At 57.8% G+C, this 13,149-nt stretch overlaps 3 protein-coding genes across 3 annotated transcripts; all 3 read left to right on the plus strand.

Annotated features, from left to right (window-relative positions):
* Positions 1-27: 27 nt before the first annotated feature.
* On the plus strand, positions 28-840 carry B0H18DRAFT_1043817 (uncharacterized protein). Its single transcript, XM_048030687.1, has 3 exons — positions 28-96; positions 152-230; positions 280-840. Exons 2-3 carry the CDS (start codon positions 176-178, stop codon positions 573-575), a joined length of 351 nt encoding a protein of 116 aa, XP_047886864.1. The 5' UTR covers positions 28-96; positions 152-175; the 3' UTR covers positions 576-840.
* A 2,280-nt stretch (positions 841-3,120) lies between these two features.
* Positions 3,121-5,249, plus strand: B0H18DRAFT_886502 (P-loop containing nucleoside triphosphate hydrolase protein; the record flags this gene model as incomplete). The annotated part of the gene is made up of 7 exons (XM_048041126.1): positions 3,121-3,256; positions 3,317-3,474; positions 3,525-3,624; positions 3,679-4,093; positions 4,260-4,689; positions 4,748-4,876; positions 4,929-5,249. Coding segments are annotated over 7 exons (1,689 nt in total), but the record flags the coding sequence as incomplete, so codon positions are not given.
* A 110-nt stretch (positions 5,250-5,359) lies between these two features.
* On the plus strand, positions 5,360-8,216 carry B0H18DRAFT_1043827 (uncharacterized protein; the record flags this gene model as incomplete). The annotated part of the gene is made up of 5 exons (XM_048030688.1): positions 5,360-5,685; positions 5,741-6,057; positions 6,106-6,525; positions 6,577-7,361; positions 7,387-8,216. 5 exons carry the CDS (start codon positions 5,360-5,362, stop codon positions 8,086-8,088), a joined length of 2,550 nt encoding a protein of 849 aa, XP_047886866.1. The 3' UTR covers positions 8,089-8,216.
* Positions 8,217-13,149: the final 4,933 nt, after the last annotated feature.

The raw sequence follows: 13,149 nt of genomic DNA on the forward strand, positions 1-13,149 counted from the left end.
GTTCAGCCACCCCAGACTGAGTATCCTCAGGCTCAACCGAAGACTCGATGGTCTCCGCAGACTTGATCTTCCTCTTCTTGTACGGACCTCGTTTGCCTAGCAAAGTCAGTCCGTCAGACGCTGAGCAGTATACGCAGAGAACGACGCTTACGTTTCGGCGGTGGAAGGGGCTTGTATGCTAGACCAAGAAAGCTCAGCTCGTAAGGCTCCACAGTGGACATGGTGCACAGCTACGACAAACGTCAGGTTGGGCAACAGAGATAATCACGATGCTCACACCTGTCCGCTTCGCCGCACCGTCAGGCCGATCGAACGCCAGCACCATCAGCGTCTCCTCAAGCACGGGCGGAGTCCGGTCATTCTCTGGCATCCTGAAAACGAAGTTGTCGCGCGAGCGGCTGACCCAGGATCGCACGAGCGCCGTGCCAGTCGCAGGCACTGCGCCGTCTCGGCGGACGTCGTGTCCGACAACTATGGATCCAAAAGCGCGCCGGAGCCGAGTGCGCGCACAAGCCTGCCGTATCGTTCCGCTTCCGCGCCGGGTAAGGTCTTGCAGTAGAGCGTTGCGCTGGTAGCGCGGTATGTACTCTGGAGCGGGCTGGGTCGCTAAGCGGTATGCATCCGCGTCCCGCGTGCAGCGTTCACTGGCGGCGGAGTTAGGGCTGCCCGGCGGCGCATAGAGATAGAGGTGGCGAGATTGGGATGGCGAGAGGAATGAGCGACCAAAAGGAGGCAGAGAGAACGTTGGGTGACATGCGAAGTGAGAGTCACGACGGGATGCATACGATCAGAGAGCGTCGTGCGTGAGCAATCGAGACACTTACTCAGCAAATACGGTGCCTCCGTCCTCGCGCTTCTGGCCTGCCGGTACGTAGAGCACGTCCGAGTGGTCGTCTGCTGACCCAGTCGACGCTGCGCATCCCGCCTGGTCAAACGTCTGAATCTTCTCGGCATGAGTAGCGAGCGATGATGATCGAGTCTCGCAGAACTGGCTCTGCAACTCGTTCAGGGCTTGTGGGCTCTGGGGCTGAGGCGGCATGATGGGGAAGAACTGAGGGAGGCGGATCGTAAGGCTGAGCAGCACGTCTTGTTTAGCCGTCGGCCTCGGAGCTAGTCCCAGAGTGAACGCACCAGTGTTCTATGCTATTTTCCAGCTCAAACGCGAGGCTCATGAATGCGCAGAGAACGCGCGCTGCAACTTTCGGGTGGATGGCGGTCTTGCTATCGTCGCAGACTATGTCGATACCGGATTCCTAACGTGAAGCATGTCTGTTTCAACGCGAGCGACGTTGGCGGGTGAGGAGGGACTCACACTCAAGCTCTTCAGGACTCGGCCGCTCGCCATTGATGGACGTTCCATTAGAGCTCCTGCACTTGACGTCCTTAATGCGGAACTACACTACACATGGCCGGGTGTGGTGCAATTGGTGAGATTTTCCCGTCACCGCCCGCCCTGCGACGTACCTTTGCACCCTCCTCCCAGACTCGAGTAACGGCTGCTTCCGTTGTTCAGCGGGTGAAGATAGAGACAGGGGGCGGGCTGGAGAAGGGAGGAGGCAAGGCGACATGAGTCGCAGCGTTAGCCACCAGTAAGGAGGAGCATTGAATACTTAGCGCTAGTGGCTGAGCGCTGATCACCGAACGATCGAGTTGCGCGCGTGACTTGGACGAGCGCCTGTAAGTACTCGCTCTTGCTGGGACGAAGTTGTTTATCCTCCTTGAGCCCTCACTCACACCGACGTCAAAACTTGACATACTGGTGCGTCAGCTGTTTCCCATCTGAGGAAACTTTCAGAATAGAGAAAGTCGGCCAACTGACCGCGCCCCGCAGCCTCATCTGGCTATTCCGTATATGGCAGTAAGTTACATAAGCATGTACTCTCCCGAACGAAATTCAATTATCCTCCTTGTATGCCCCAGCCTCCTCTCATGAACACATCATGTACTGACTGCAATGGGTATGATATATATGTAGAAACCTGTAAAAGAGACGAATTGTGCGAGGACAACGCATAGTAGCCTTACGCTTCACTGCATGAGTCCGCACACTGTAGCACGTGATCTAAGACTCTGGCTGAGCGTGTGCGAGTGCGTCTCCCGGCTCCGCGTCTAGTCTTGTAGTATCCTCCTCGTCTTCTTTGCCCCCACACTCCTCTCATGTCGAATTCTTCACCATCTGCAACCTATGAACCCAAGTCAAGAAGATCGCGTGTACCTCGTCTGTATGTGAGTAAGCCGCAAGCCCGATCATGCCGCTGCCTCATGTTTCAGTATCCCGGCGTTATCGACGTGACGCCAGTGCTTGCCTTTTAAAGCTCATGAGCGTCACAAGACGGTATAGCTGCCAAGCGGTGTGGGACCGAGACTCCGTCCTTGTTCCAACCATGAGCTCTGACGGCTATTTTGACGACGAGCTCGACTCAGATTTCCTCAATGAAGTTGACGCAATAGAGGCTGCTCATGCATCTTCCCCGAAGCCAGCCAAACTCACAGCGCACTCAGGGTCTTCGCAGAGACCTCCGTCTCCCACACGCTCTGCAATTGAGGACTCCGAGTCAGATCTGTTTGACCGCTTTGATTACGACGTTGCCGACCTTCAAGACATCCAGGAAGGTAGGGCTGCGGCATGTCAGTACCGCGGGCCACCAATGGCAGGGCCAAGTAGAGCGGCAATGCAATGGCCATCTTCCAAGGGCACCGCCCAGACCATGTTGTTGCGCGAAGTCGCGTCTTCCAAACCCAGATCTACGCCAATGCACGGCACTCACAGCGCTCAGGCTACTCTTGCCGAGAGGAAGACCAAGCAATGGGACCACGCCCGCTTCGCCAACTTGGGTGGGCGGCAGTCGGCGGAACAGAAACCTAGGAAGAAAGGCATGGGGAAAACATATTACGACGACATGGAGGAGGAACCTGTAGAAGTGAAACGATCACCCTTTGTGCCCGTTGGGTAAGTGTACTGCACATAGCTCCCGCGCTTGTCAAAGGCTCATGTATGCTTGTACTCCGGATGTAGCCCGGTAAGAGCATGTTTTCTATGTGACTGTCAAGAAATCAAATATTCAGTCGCTGTAGCCCCAACCGATCAAACTGAAGCCCGATCTTCTGGCCGCTAAGCACTGGATCTATCCGCTTAACCACCCGAAGCGCGACTACCAGTTCAATATCGTAAAGCATTGTTTCTTCGAGAACACACTTGTGGCATTACCAACCGGACTAGGGAAGACGTTCATCGCCGGCGTTGTCATGTTGAACTGTGCGTATCTTCGCTTCTTCCCCATACTGATTGTGACACTGAAACCATTCGGAGGAGCAGTTTTTCACTGGTTCCCAGATGGTAAAGTTATCTTTCTTGCGCCAACGAAGCCCCTGGTCGCGCAACAAATAGATGCCAGCCACAAGTCATGTGGCATACCAGGTAGTCACGCTGCCGAGCTCACAGGCGAGACGTCTCGAGCGAAGCGACTAAATGCTGTGGGTGATTCCTTTTTCAGCCGTGAACGCATGTTTAACAGAGTCGTTAGTATACGAGCAAGCGAGTGTTCTACATGACGCCGCAAACACTGCTGAGCGATCTGATCTCCGAGACTTGCAACCCGCTAGATATCATCCTGATTGTAATCGGTCTGTACGCGAGTAGATGTGTTTCGCGAGAATTTGACCTGACTGCATATGCAGACGAGGCACATAAAGGTTCGGGCGAGCACGCCTACACTCAAGTCATCCGATGCATGATGGCGAAGAACCCACACTTCCGTGTCCTTGCATTGACGGCCACGCCTGGCGGCACACCCGAGGCCACGCAGGGAATCGTGGATTGCTTGCATATCAGCCACATCGAGGCTCGAGACGAGGAGAGCCTTGACATCCGCAACTACGTCCACAAGAAGGAAATTACCAAGCACCTCATCCCGATGAGTGGTGATATCCTCAAGCTGCGCGATCTCCTCATCAAGATCATGCAGGTGCGGCTGTGCAACCCCATATTAAAATGGCAAACTTACATTGCCATTCAAGCCACTCATCAAGACTATTCAGGGTCGCGGCGCAATGCATGGCTCCCCCGATCCAGTTATGCTGCACTCCTTCAGAAGTCAGGCTGCTTTAAACGAGCTTCGTGCACAACACGCCCCCATCTGGATCTTAGCTGCTGCCAGCAAATTGCAGCCGCTAGCGCGAGCGATGGGCTATCTGGTATGCATCGAGGATTCAAAATACTCCATATGCTTCGCTCACGATGTTTTGTAGTACGAAGCTAGCACGAACATGTGCTGCGGCACCTTGAACAGCTTGCTGTCCGGGGTAGACAATGAAGCGGTCAACAAGCAAGTAAGCAAGAGCCAGCAAGACTTGCAGAAAGACCGCAACTTTCAGGCTCTCATCAAGGAGATTGAGGACCAGAAGAACCGCGGCTTTTCCTTGCACCCCAAGATGGAGAAGCTGCGCACACTGCTCATACAGCATTTCGCGAACCGCATGATCGACCAGGAAGACGTCGAGGATAACGATCGAGGTCCAAGCGGCGCGGAAGATTCACGCGTTATGGTTTTCGCCTCCTACAGAGATTGTGTAGATGAACTTGTGGAGATGCTCAGCAAGGAGTCTCCTCTGGTCCGGGCGACGCGCTTCATTGGTCAAGCGACTGACAAGCAGGGTAGATCAGGCCTCGCGCAGCGGGAACAAGTAGAGGTAAGCCGGCGCGATGATTTGAGCTACCTCATGATGTTCATACGAAGGCTTCATATAGGTCATCAAGCGATTCAAAGCGGGGGAATTCAACGTCCTCGTAGCGACGTCTATCGGAGAAGAAGGTCTCGACATCGGCGAAGTCGATATGGTAGTTTGTTATGATGCCCAGAAGGCACCGATTCGCATGGTATGTAGCACGGCTCAATTGCAGAAGGAGATGCTGACGCGAGCTTTTACAGTTGCAACGCGCCGGTCGGACTGGCCGTAAGCGCTGTGGCGTTGTGCACGTCTTACTCGCCGAAGGCCGTGAAGACGGCAATTGGGAAAAGGCGAAGGAGAAATACAAGTTTTCCCAGGACTACATAGTCAACGCTGAAGAGCTCGAGCTCTATGCCGACGTTGAACGACTCTTGCCTGACCACGTCAAGCCCGAATGTGTGGAAAGGGTCCTGGAGGTCGAGGAGTATGTGCGCGAGGAGAAGGTACTAAGGAAACGCTCTCATGCAAATGCGACTGGCTCTCCGAAGGGCAAGAAGCGTAAGCGGGATGACGATCTATGACTCACTCAGGAAAACCACCGTTCCGTAACTTGTAGTAGTGCAAAGTTGAGAAACGCCCTAACGAGCAGGACACTCGGGCGTGATTCTGAACCTGATCCTCGCCTGTAAGGATGTCGAGGGTTAGGGTTCCCAAGGCAGATAGCTCGGACTTCGTAGCTTACATAAGACTAGTCGTTTTTCTTGTACCGTCACTACGCTGCGTCGTTTACCGCTATGGAACGGGATCTAACGCACCTGTGACGACCGACGACTCACCACCACCTCCAGCAACCTTACATCGCCTCTACAGAATATACTTGACCACTTGCAGATTGATCGGCCGGGCCATTGACGGCAAATTGGCGACTTTCACACGAAAGATGTTGGTGGAAGATGGCATTTACATGACGGTGTTGTGGGGAGCCCGCACTTCTGACAAGGGGGCCGTTATTGGCATGTAAGACGCCTCTTCGCCTGGCCTTCCCCGCGAATTCCGCTTACTGTCTGTACAGCGCGGACCACAATGAGGCGAACGGGGCGCCGTCTGGCTTTTCCGATCGCACAAGGCGTTCCGACTGGGACTCGACCCGCCTGTGGTCCGACTGGGATGAGTGGACGACGGCAGTGCTCGACGACAAGCCATTGGCGACGTTGCCTGGTCTAAAGGCGAGCAAGGCGCAGCCGAAATCTGCTTTTGGGGTTCTCCTGCCACTACATGCCGACACTGGTCTCCCCATTCCTCCGACCGTCGCAGAAATACAGGCCAATGCATCGAAGACCGTGCAGTGGTGGCAGCATCTTGTGCGGGAGTTCCTTACCGTGCATTACGGTGCGCTATCGACCAGCTGAAAGGCGTCAGCACTGACGCGCCATGTAGCCGCCGCCTCCAACGGAGCAAAAGAGGCGCTTCCCTGGGCAAAGCTGAAACGCCATGGGTCGCCGACTTGCCTGGATTCCAAGTTTTGGCTGAACGACGTTGATTTTGAGGACCCTTCGAAGATCAAGAAGGCGAACTGTGTTCGGCTTGTTCGCCTGTGGAGACAGTTGCAAGATGACGAGGGGGAGGACGGGGCCTTCAGGTTCCATAGCTATGTTGACGATGTTGATGGGGACGCCCGTGTCGTATCGGAGGAATATGACGCGCATGTGGCGCGGTGGGTGGAGGAAGCCCCCAATCGAGAGGCCGAGCAACAAAAGGAGGCCGCGCGGAGGCAAGAAGCGAGTGGCGAGGGCGACCCGCCCAGTGGCGAGCAAGGCGTCGGGCGGGGGCCAAATGAGACGGCAGCCTCTATGCGGAGTGAGTGTTGGCCCTCAGCTAAGCATCTATGTCTGGCTGACAATGTGGCAGAGCGACGTCCGCCGGTGAAGGCACCAAAGCGTGGGGGCCAGCCGATGTCCAAAAAGGCGAAGGGCAAGCGAAAGGCAGCCGATTTTTCAGAGGAGTCCGACTCTGACACCGACGTGGAAGCCTGGCGCGCCGCTATGGGCGAGGAAAGTTCCTCGCATGGTAGTGATGCGATGGACCGGACGAGGACCTTAAATTCTCCCCAAGAGGAATCCGACGAGAGCGAAACCGAGATTGAAGACGCCGAGCTGCTGCCGGCCTTCGCGGGCGCAAAGAGCGGCGCCTTTGGAGGGAAGGCCCCGCGCAGCATCTCGAGCGGCCAGAAACGCGTAGTCTTTCTTGCAAGTCTTAGCTCGGACCGGAGGTATACCGCTGCCGTCGTAGCTTACTTCAACGCGGCCCGCAGATTGGGCGGGCGAGGAAAACGCGTCTCCGGCTACCTACCACCGCCTCTTCCTGAGGCGCCCTGGGCTTCGTGGGATTGGGGCCAGTCGACTTTGCCCAGGGAGACCCATGCTCGCGATGACGGCCTGGCACCGCTTCTTCGATGGCTTGAGAGGAAGCCTTGGATGGCGGGGGACGTCGCAGTGTTGATAATCGTGGAGCAGGTGCTGCTGGCAGTTGGGATGGCATTGCGGGACATACACTGTAGCCATTTCGTTGACGACCCAGACGAACCACTGCCGGCCCACATTCCGCCTTTCGTCGCCCAGAGCCACCTACATTTCACCACGCATGAATCCATGCTTGCACTTATCTCTTCCATTCCTGATGCCTCGATTAAGGACGTAGACCCGATTGAGGCAACTCGAGCCCGCCGCGGCGATATCGGGACCGATTTTCGGTCAGGATCAGAGCAAGACGCGCGGAACGGACAATCCGCCTTCACGATTCAATGCAGTGGGGCTCAGCGGCTGGTCCTTGGCCAGTGGCGATATTGATAGTTCCCGTCTCGCCGTTGACGCTGCCGCTGCCGTCGTGCATACGTCGCCTTCACCTCCCCTTATGTTCGCTCCATTGCCGCCACACCCAGATGATTGGCCCTCCGTTCCCAACGAAGCCGACTTCAGCGAACTTGCTCCGGAGCAGGACGCGGGTGCACCGAGCGCTTCGGCGGACTTGAGCGCACCGAGCAGTTCAACAGGCCTGATTCAGCGCGAGCCAGAGATCGCCGCTACGGGTTCCCCTTCGACGGGCATCGCGATTCCCGCAAGCAAGCAGTGCGAGCCCGGAGGCGGAGGTGAAGACCCAGCAGGGCCAGAGGGTGACACCGCGCACGTGCGGGGTGCGAAGAAGCCGAAATCCAGCGCTCGCTCCGCGAAGAGGCCGACAGCCAGCGGCGAATCATCTGGACAACCGCGGAAGCCCCCGTCAAAGAAGCGAAGGGTTAATGACGTTCCGGCAACGATTCAGGATGGCCGACGCTCGAGTCGCTTGAGGGAAGGTGGTGAAGAACTTCGCAACAAGCAGAGGGAGAAGACGCTACTGGCGGCCGGTCGGGGGCGGCGATCTTAACAAGATGGCAGATGAGTCTTAGCACCGTGTTCTTGACATGTTTGTTTGTTTGTGATCCCTTTATTGTCACTGAGGGCGAAGCCCTATGTAGACAGTACGTGCTAATTTAATCAATCGAGTCTCGTGTCCATTTGTCGCTTAGCATCACCGTCCGCCGGAGCTTCAGGCATGTGTGTAAAGGTAGGGTGTGTATAGTCGAGTGGGGTGAGATGAGAATGGGAGTGTCGTGGTGTCTGTTCTCGGCGCCGCTTCAAGCCAGGATCTTGGCCATACAGCTCATGAGAGCTATAGACCTGTAGGATTTCGCAACCGAGTAGTCGCTTTTCCCAGGTTTGCGTAGCACGACTGTTGTGGATATTTTCCACTCCTCTGGTTAGTAGTGCAGGTCGAACGTAGCGCGAAAGAGGCAGCCGAGAAAGGGGACTAATAGATCTGCGCACCGTTTGTAAACCTCGTTGGGTGTCTTGAACTCCTTGAGGCGGTGGCAGGCAGCGTGGATCTGATGGTCCGAGACATGTGCGAATTCGAAGGCCGGGGGAGGGTAGTGTTCAGCGTCCGGGTCTGGGAGCTCGAGGTCTGGTGGGGGTTGTGGGAAGAACGTCTCGTAGAGGACGCGGCTTTTCGCCTCGTTCTCGCGCTCCAGTCGAGCACTGCCCTGGCGGTGCAGCGGTGGCACTCTGCTTTTGCTGCCATCGTTCGAGCCTGAGCGTATGTACTTCCCCACGGTCCAGATCGACTTCGCGTCGGCCTCTTCGAGCCACGCATCCCAGTGCGCCTTCTTGGCAGCGCGTACGTGTTCTTGACATATATAACCATGAGTTCATCCAGATCGTGCGATAAGCAATCTCAGTGCTAGCGTAAGTTAAAAATACATGATATAGATGCTGCTGAAAAGGCTGGGCATTATTCCCCCTGGTCCATCAATTCCTCCCCAGCCTGATTATCGGGCGCCGTCTTGCTCTCGGACTCGGAGGCCAGCTGGTCGCTCTCTTCGTCGATCTCGCCGGTTCGGGGGCGCTTCCTTCCTGAGCCCTGAGCGTTATACGTCGGACCACCGAGTAGAGGGGCGATTGGATGACCTCGCGGCTTTCCGCGCCTCCACAACGCGTCGAGCTCCGTTTGTTCCTGAGCGGTGGCCCGCGCTGCTGAGGAGGTAGATGCCGTGCGCGTACGGCCGTTTGCAACGTCGGGTTGCTCAACACTCAGAGATACGGGGGAAAGTGTGCGCGGTCTCTCCGGGAGAGACGCCGAACCCGACAAATAGGCGACGGCGGCGGGGGATCTCATGGCCCAGCCCGTGGGCCTATTCCAGCCAGGCGCTGCGCCTGCTGAGATCCGGCTTGCCGGCAGCGCCCTCTTATATGTGGGGGCTGCGTCTTCGACTGGCTCGTCAACTTCTGGCAACGGCGGAAGTAGCGAGCCCGGTGCGGGAGGGGAGAGCGTGTCGTGGGCTTTGTTCTCGTCAGCTGGACGGGGGATCGAGTCTGGAAGAGGGGCGAAAATAACGGATTCCGCGCCCTCGGAAGCGGTGGGGGACGGTGGTGATGGGGTTAGGAGGCGCACTGGAGTCAGAGGGCTCAGCGGAGCCGAGGGCACTCTGACCACGCGATTAATGTCGTCGCGAATTTTGATTTCGATCTCTCGAACGCGTTCCAGAGTCAAATCCATCGCCTGGAGTGTCCCCTCCTTGACAAGGTCTATGTCGCTGCGCAGTGTGCACGCCTGCTCGACTCCACTCCTCATCGTCGCAATGTCGGCTGAAATGTCAGCAATGACGCCCTCCAGCTGCGCCTTCTCCGCGTGAAGCTGGTTGACTTCCTCGCGAAGCTGGTTGACTTGCTGCCCCATATCCCCCGTTGTGAGAGCCAACTCGTCGCGTATCTTGTCCACCTCAGACCACGTGGGACCAGTGCTCGGCGCTGGGCCATTGGCCACCTCTTCGACCCTCGCCTGCAGCACTGCGTGCCTCTCGCTCTCATACTTGAGGAAGAGGATGATACTCGCCCACGCGTCGGCAGGATTGAATGAGGCCTGCGGCGTAGCTACACCCTGCGTCGCCAGGAACCGGATGTAACCCTCCGCCTCCTGCCTTGCCTGTAAACTCAATGGTGCGGGAACCGACGGCGTGGCCGACGTCTGGGGCACAGACAGGGAGGGGAGGGAACCGACCGCGTAGCCGACGTCTGGGGCACAGACAGGGAGGGAACCGACGGCGTGCCGACGTCTGGGGCACAGACAGGGAGGGCCCCGCGTGGGCTGCGCTTGGAGATGATGGCACGGGCGACATTCTAATCAGCCCGGCGAACGCGTCAGTCTGCTCGTCACCATCTGAGATCGAGATGACGTCGTCCTCTTGGTGCGCCTGAGCTGCTTCCGGAGAAGACGCCGGTCTCTTCCCAGCGGCGTGGGATGGTGGGCGCTTCGGCTACGGAGAGGCATGAGGACTGGTTCAAAAAGATGTTGGGGCAAACTCACCGCCTCGGGAACAGGCACGACGCCTTCGCCACCCGTTTCGTCCGCGGGCGTTTCGATCAAATTGATCACATCGGCGTCCTCGTCGAGATCAATTGGCTTGTCGGGCGAAATCCCTCGGCCGACTAGTTTCGCCTTCTTCCGGGCACTCCGCTTCTTCGAAGTTGGCTCGGCCTTGTGACCCTCCTCGTCGCTCTCTGGCTCGCTCTCCGTGTCGCCTTTCCTGTCCAGCTTGGGAGGCTCTATAAGTTGGCCCCGTGCTAAGGCGGACCGACGCACGGCGACCCAGTCCATCAGCTTGTCGCTGACCCGTTTATCCGTATTGTCCCAGGTATCCAGGTCGACGACCCAAGAACCGGGTTTCCCCTGTATCCCATTCCAAACCGGCAGGTCCGGGTATGGTAGGCGCTGGGCCTTCCGGTCGGCCACCCACATTCGCCATTCGGCGGCGGCCGTCCCTGCGATGCTGTTCTTGAAGACACGCCCGTCGTGCATGTGGCGCGGGACGAGCGAACAGGCCGATTTAGCTGTCTGACAGCCCGTGCAGCGAGCCATCACGACCTTGTGGGTCGGCTTCCTCTTGTGCGCCCCAACAACGTAGAGGCACGTTTTGCCCAAGTGGAGGCAACGGTCGCATTCCACGGGCTAAATCATCAGGGTCCGCTGGTGAACCGAAAGCGGCGCAACTCACCGGATGAATCAAGTCCCCAACCCTCGCCTTTGATTCGGCCAGTTCGTAAGCGTTGACTTGCACCGACACAGGCGCCTTTACAGGAGGCGCCGTACCCCCGTTGCCGTCGGCGCGCGCCACCTCTTCCTCTCGGTCGACCTCCATTAGCGCTGTGGAGGGCCCGGCCTCCTTGCGATCCGCGGCCCCCTTCCCCGCATTTGTCTGGCGGCCGTGAATCCCCTCGGCCATTGCCAATGGCTCTTCTTCATCCGAGCCGACGCGGGCCCTCGACTTGAGCCCAGCCTTGCCGCCTTTCCCCAACCCCTGCCCCCTCTTGACGACATCGGGTGGCTTCACAACATTAATGCGCTTCCGCTTCTTCTCCTGCACGCCCTCGGCCGCCTCGCCAACCGGCGCTGAGTCCATCGGCCGAGTCCGCTTCTTACTGGTGGCGGTGCCGACCTCTGCGGAGTCAGCCCCTTGTAAGTTTCTAGCAAGACTGAGTAATGAATACCAAATCCTTACCATCCGAGGGTCCCGCAGTGGGCCTTTCTCCCTCCGCGCTGGTTGAGACGGGTGCGACGGTCGTCTCTGAAGCGCTTGTAAGCGAGTGAATCAAGACGCTAAGGGGATGGCGTACTTGGCTTCCACCATTCGTGCGCACGCGCCGCATAGCGTTCAATGTCCATAGCCACAATATACTTTTCAGGTATCTGCGTCGGAGGGGGCAGAATATCCGCCTAATGCTGTCAAGATTAAATTCTGTTTTCAATAGTAAAAGGTACAGAGCGGAAGCCAACAAAGGGGCATCTTCAAACTGCCTGCATTAGCCGCCTGCACGATGCCATACCAATGTTTCTTCTGCGAAGAATGAGTAACCTACTCGAGGATGAGTCTCGTGGGATTCACCATAAGAGTGCACAACGCTTGCTGCGCGGCCGGACGCTCTGCTTCCGGTGCCTCAATCGCTGCATGTACGTAGGCGGAAAGGAGGAGTACTTGTTCCTCCGTTATCGGCGGAAAGCCGGTGCTGTCCTTCACGACCTTAGCCGTGTCTTCCGAGATGGCGGGCTTCGACATGCCGTCAACTGTGAGACGCCGTCGAGCGTTGTGTGGCGTGTAGAGGCGGAGGGGCGCAATTGAGTCAACGGCTATGTAAGCCGCGGAATCTTCAGGCATGTTTGACAGCGCATCAAATTCACGTGATTGCTTCCCACGCGTGTTTCACCCGCATCAGCGCCCGCGCGTCGCGAATCTGTGTGGCTTCCGACCCTGACCGTCGCCAATTCCCGCTTGCCCCGCGGCGGTCGCCATTCGCCCATTCCATACCACAGGTATGTGTAAGCTCCGTGGATGCCATAATTGAGCGACTCATCGCTAACCGGCGTCAGTCTTGCGCAGCCCATAGGCAATATGGGTCCTGATCGAACTCCCCACAAGAGGCGCCGTGGCAGCTACGGTGAGTAACTCGGCTCGGTGGGACACTCACTTGGTGACAATTGCCCTCATAGAGGTGATGGTTGGAGGAGCTCGACGGCCGGCGAGGCATCTCGGCGGCAACGAAGACACAGGCATTCCTCCTCTCCGCGGTCCACCCGCTCCAGTTCTGGCACCTCCCCCCTTCCCACGTCACTCGGCTGGCATGGCCATTCTCGCCCCCCCCCTCTATTGCGACCACATGCTGGTGCCTTTCCCCTGGGGCCTCCCGCACCCATTCTTTCCCCCCTCCCGGCAAGGCCTCCTCCACCTGTTTCTAGGGCTCTCCCGGCTTCACCGGCGCGTGTTCCTGGCCGGCCGGCTTGTCCTCCTTCGCCGGTCTTTGCCCCGCCTTCCCCGCACCCGCACCCCCGCTCGCCGATCTTTGCCCCGCTCCCCCTCAGTCGCCGTTTTTTGCCCCGCTTCCCCCCCTCAGTCGCCGC

The sequence above is a fragment of the Fomitopsis serialis genome (genome assembly GCF_022376445.1).
Source record: "Fomitopsis serialis strain Sig1Antser10 chromosome Unknown B0H18scaffold_147, whole genome shotgun sequence".
Lineage (NCBI taxonomy): Eukaryota > Fungi > Basidiomycota > Agaricomycetes > Polyporales > Fomitopsidaceae > Fomitopsis > Fomitopsis serialis.